Source organism: Panicum virgatum, chromosome 6N (genome assembly GCF_016808335.1).
Source record: "Panicum virgatum strain AP13 chromosome 6N, P.virgatum_v5, whole genome shotgun sequence".
NCBI classification, from domain to species: Eukaryota; Viridiplantae; Streptophyta; class Magnoliopsida; order Poales; family Poaceae; genus Panicum; species Panicum virgatum.
The window spans coordinates 30251130-30254879 of NC_053150.1; the positions used below are offsets into that span (position 1 = coordinate 30251130).

The following is a 3750-nucleotide window of genomic DNA, read 5'->3' on the forward strand; positions in this document are numbered from 1 at the left end:
AAAGAAATGAGAGAGAGAGATTTCTTGAAACCAAACTTGAGCCAAAATCCAATGGAAACCTGAGCAAGAATGTGTGAGAGGGAGTGTGAGTGAGTGTGTGAGTATGAGAGAGCTCAACACCCCTCTCGGTCCCTATTTAAAGAGGAGATGGCGCGTGCACCAGAGGAGAGGCAAGCCGCAACAGCTATGGAGCCGTCAGAGAAGGTGGGGCCCAGGAGCCGTTGGCCCTGGGTCGGCTGACCTGTGGAGTCGACCGGTCCCAGGGTGGGCCCCCTGGTGCCCCCCTTTGGCCTGGTGCTTCCTCAACGGATAAGTTCTTTGAAAATATGGTGCACGGCCAAAAGTTTGCTCGAAAAGATGTCCACATTATTTTTCCCAAAGGATTAAAAACTCAGAAAATATTTTTAGTATTTTTTTGTAAAAAGGGAAAAGTGCTAGAAAAAGTTCTAGCATGCAAAAAACAATTTTGAAAATTTCAAACATGCAGTGGAGAAAAACAAATAAGGTGCAAACAAAATGTTGAAAAGCGGATGAAACAAACATGAGATAAATACCAATTTACCTTTGGCAAGGGCGCGTCGTTTAAAGTCCGACGTGCATGACTCCTCTTTGATTATGATTGAGCACCCGTCCTGGGAGGAACAGTGACGGACTGCTGTGCTTTCTCTGCTTTTTTCACTCTTGATGAGGAGGGTTGATCTTGTGGAGTAGTCTGGACTGGTATTACCACTTCTACATGCTTACCCTCCTTTATGACTTCTTTCACGAGGCTGACCATGTTGTCCTTCTTTCGTGGTGTTACCACGACTTCTTGTATGCCTTGTGAATTTGGCCCAAACTTGATTTTGATCATAGAGCATTGCTCAACCTTGGGCTGAAATGGGAACCTTTCTTCATTGCCGTTGATATTGAAGCGGATTTCTCTGGCTCCAACATTGATTTGTGCCCCCGCAGTGCTTAGGAATGGTCTTCCTAGAATAAGTGGTGTATCCTTGGAAATGTCCATGTCCAGCACCACGAAATCGACAGGGATGAAGTAGTCCCTAACTTTTACCGGTACGTCTTCTGCAATCCTATCTGGATACTGTACCGAGGAGTCTGCCAGCTGGAGATGCATTGGGGTTGGTGTGAGGTGTGTGAGGTTTAGCTTCTCCTAGACTGCTTTTGGCATCACGCTGACACTTGCTCCTAAGTCACACAAGGCACGGCCAAAGTGTTGTGCCCCGATTGAACATGTGATTGTGGGGCATCCTGGATCTTTCTTCTTCTCCGGGGGTTGGTTGAGTATAGCTGCGCTACACTCTTCCGTGAGATTGACAACTTCTGTGGTGGGCAGCGGCCGTTTGTTGTTAATGATGTCCTTGATATATCGGGCGAAGGTCGGCACATGCATAACGTCCAGTAGAGGGACGTTAACATGTATCTTTTGGATCATCTCAACAAAATGGGTGAATTGTTCATCCACAGTTGCCTTCTTGTTACGGGTGGGGAACGGCAAGAAACTGGTCTCAATGTAATCCTATGGAGCCGTTCCCTTTTCTGGTTCCCTGGTTTCTTCTTGATCTGTTGGTTGTTCTTCTTACTGGGTTGCCATTGCTTTTCCTGTATGGTTAGGGTGTGGTGGATCACGAGTGGACTTACCACCCCTCGTGATCACCGCTTTAACATTCTCAGAGACAGGAACAGAAGTAGCTATTTGAGCAAGAAGAGATTCAACCTTTTTATTGAAACTTGACTAGTTTTTAAGAGTTGAAGACAAAGTTTCAAGCTTGACATTTAAACTTTCTAGGGATTTGTCATTGGCCAAAAGTTTTTTATTTATATTTTCATTGATTTTAACTTGGCCAAGAACAAATTCTCTCAAGGGAGGTTGGTTTGAATTGAAATTCGAATTATAAGAAGGATTGTAGTTATTACCTCCCTGAAAAGGTGGACGTGGTTGGTTCCACCCCTGGCCTCCTTGTGATGGACGGTACCCGTTGTTGCTGTTGTTGTTGAGGTATGCGCATTCTTCACGGGTTTCGGGGCAATCGTTCCCTGAATGTCCATCATTACCGCAGACTTCGCACGTGAAGTGCGAACCCATGGCATAAATAGGAGCATGGATCGGTTGTTTGCTCCCTTCCTCCATCTTCTAGATTAGGAGGTCCAGCTTCGCGGCAATCATATCCGTCTCTTTGACGGTATGCATGTCTTTTGTACAGGGTTGGAGTCGTTCATCGCTCCACCCCTGATTGGAGACCATCTTCTCGACCAATTCTTTTGCTTTGGCGATAGTCAGGTGGAGGAAGGCTCCTCTAGCAGCGGCATCAATATTGGCTCGAGATGTCGTTGTGAGCCCGTTGTAAAAGCTTTGCAGGACGAGCCACTCGTCCATGTCGTGATGTGGACAGGCCAGGATGTATTCCTGCAGCCTCTCCCAAGCTTCTGGGATGGATTCCATCCCTGTCTGCTGGAAACTTGAAATTCTCCCACGCAGGGCATTTGTTTTGCCCAGTGGGAAGAATTTTGCGAGGAATGCCTTGCAGCATTTGGCCCAGGTGTCGATGTCCTTTTCTTTATAAAACCACTATTTCGCCTTCCCTAGGAGGGAAAAGGGAAACAGACAAAGCTTGACAACGTCGGCGGCGACACCCCGTATGACAACGGTGTCGCAGAGCTCCAGAAAATTCTGTAAATGTTCATTTGCGTCCTCATTCGACTTGCCACAGAATGGGCTAGCCTGCACCATGTTGATGAGGCTTGATTTGAGCTCGAAGTTCACGTCCCCAACATTGATGTTGGGGCCAGTGGCCACATATCGGTGGAGGGGACGGAGAACTCGCGGAGAGTCTTTTCAGCCATAGCCTCAAGAACGAGTGGTGCTTCCAAAATGGGTTCCTGTGCTGGGAGGATAGCGAGAGGAGGAACGACGCGAGGTCGTGCCCTTCTCACGAGCCTCTCTGGATTGTCTGTGTAGTTTTCCGGCAGGGAGAAACCGGTCATACACTACCCCTGTCTTCTTTTCAAATCAAAAATAAAAGAAGACCTAAAGTGACATTAGCCTGAAAGAGTAAAGACTATATCCTGTGTACAAGGTCTAAGTTAATATCAGCGCAATATCTTTGTTCACATGCCGTCCCCGGCAACGGCGCCAGAAATGCTTGTTGACATTTCTTAGCGCAATCACTAGGAATGGTTAATCCTTAGCAACAGCGCCAGAAATGCCTGTTGGCAGTTGTAAGCATCTAGGCCCTCTAGGTTTGTTTCGGTGATAATGACAACCATTATTGTGACTAATGAGTTTGTGCAGCTTAATAGATCATTATCACTCATTTGGTCATATGTCAAAAGAGGCCCCTAAATTTCGTTATTCAAAAAGGCGATCTCGATATTCAACTCAAATATATAACAAGACTAAGGATCTTTCTAGTCCTAAGTGTCGTAAGGTTGAGAAGGACACTTAGGTTAGTATAGGTTTTATAGTTTTGTAGTGATCGCACTGTTAAGAGGGGTTAAGGTCAAGTAACTTGAGCATGGACATGGTCATTTGAAAATGGATGCACACTATGGTCACTCAGGTTTCTAGAAGTTCAAATAAGTGCTTTTCAACTTATATCTCAAGAATATTTAGATTTCACTCAAGACTCAAATCAGAAAAGGCAAAATCAGAAAAAGTCTATACACCGGTTTAACCGACACTTCCATTTTTCTATACGTCGGTTAAACGCAGTCAGCAGAGTCTGGAAAGGTTCTATACACCGGTTAAAC

The 3750-nt window shown here is 45.7% G+C and overlaps 1 protein-coding gene and 1 non-coding gene across 2 annotated transcripts; one reads left to right on the top strand and one right to left on the bottom strand.

Annotated features, from left to right (window-relative positions):
• Nucleotides 1–613: 613 nt before the first annotated feature.
• Nucleotides 614–1117, bottom strand: LOC120678050. Its single transcript, XM_039959211.1, has one exon. It carries the CDS (start codon nucleotides 1115–1117, stop codon nucleotides 614–616), a length of 504 nt encoding a protein of 167 aa, XP_039815145.1.
• A 1258-nt stretch (nucleotides 1118–2375) lies between these two features.
• Nucleotides 2376–2484, top strand: LOC120680318. Its single transcript, XR_005677589.1, has one exon. It is a non-coding gene; the product is annotated as a small nucleolar RNA R71 (small nucleolar RNA).
• The last annotated feature ends 1266 nt before the right edge of the window (nucleotides 2485–3750 follow it).

Coding starts and splice junctions, on each gene's coding strand:
- LOC120678050 (XM_039959211.1), bottom strand. CDS start 1,117: ATGCATCTCCAGCTGGCAGACTCCTCGGTACAGTATCCAGATAGGATT.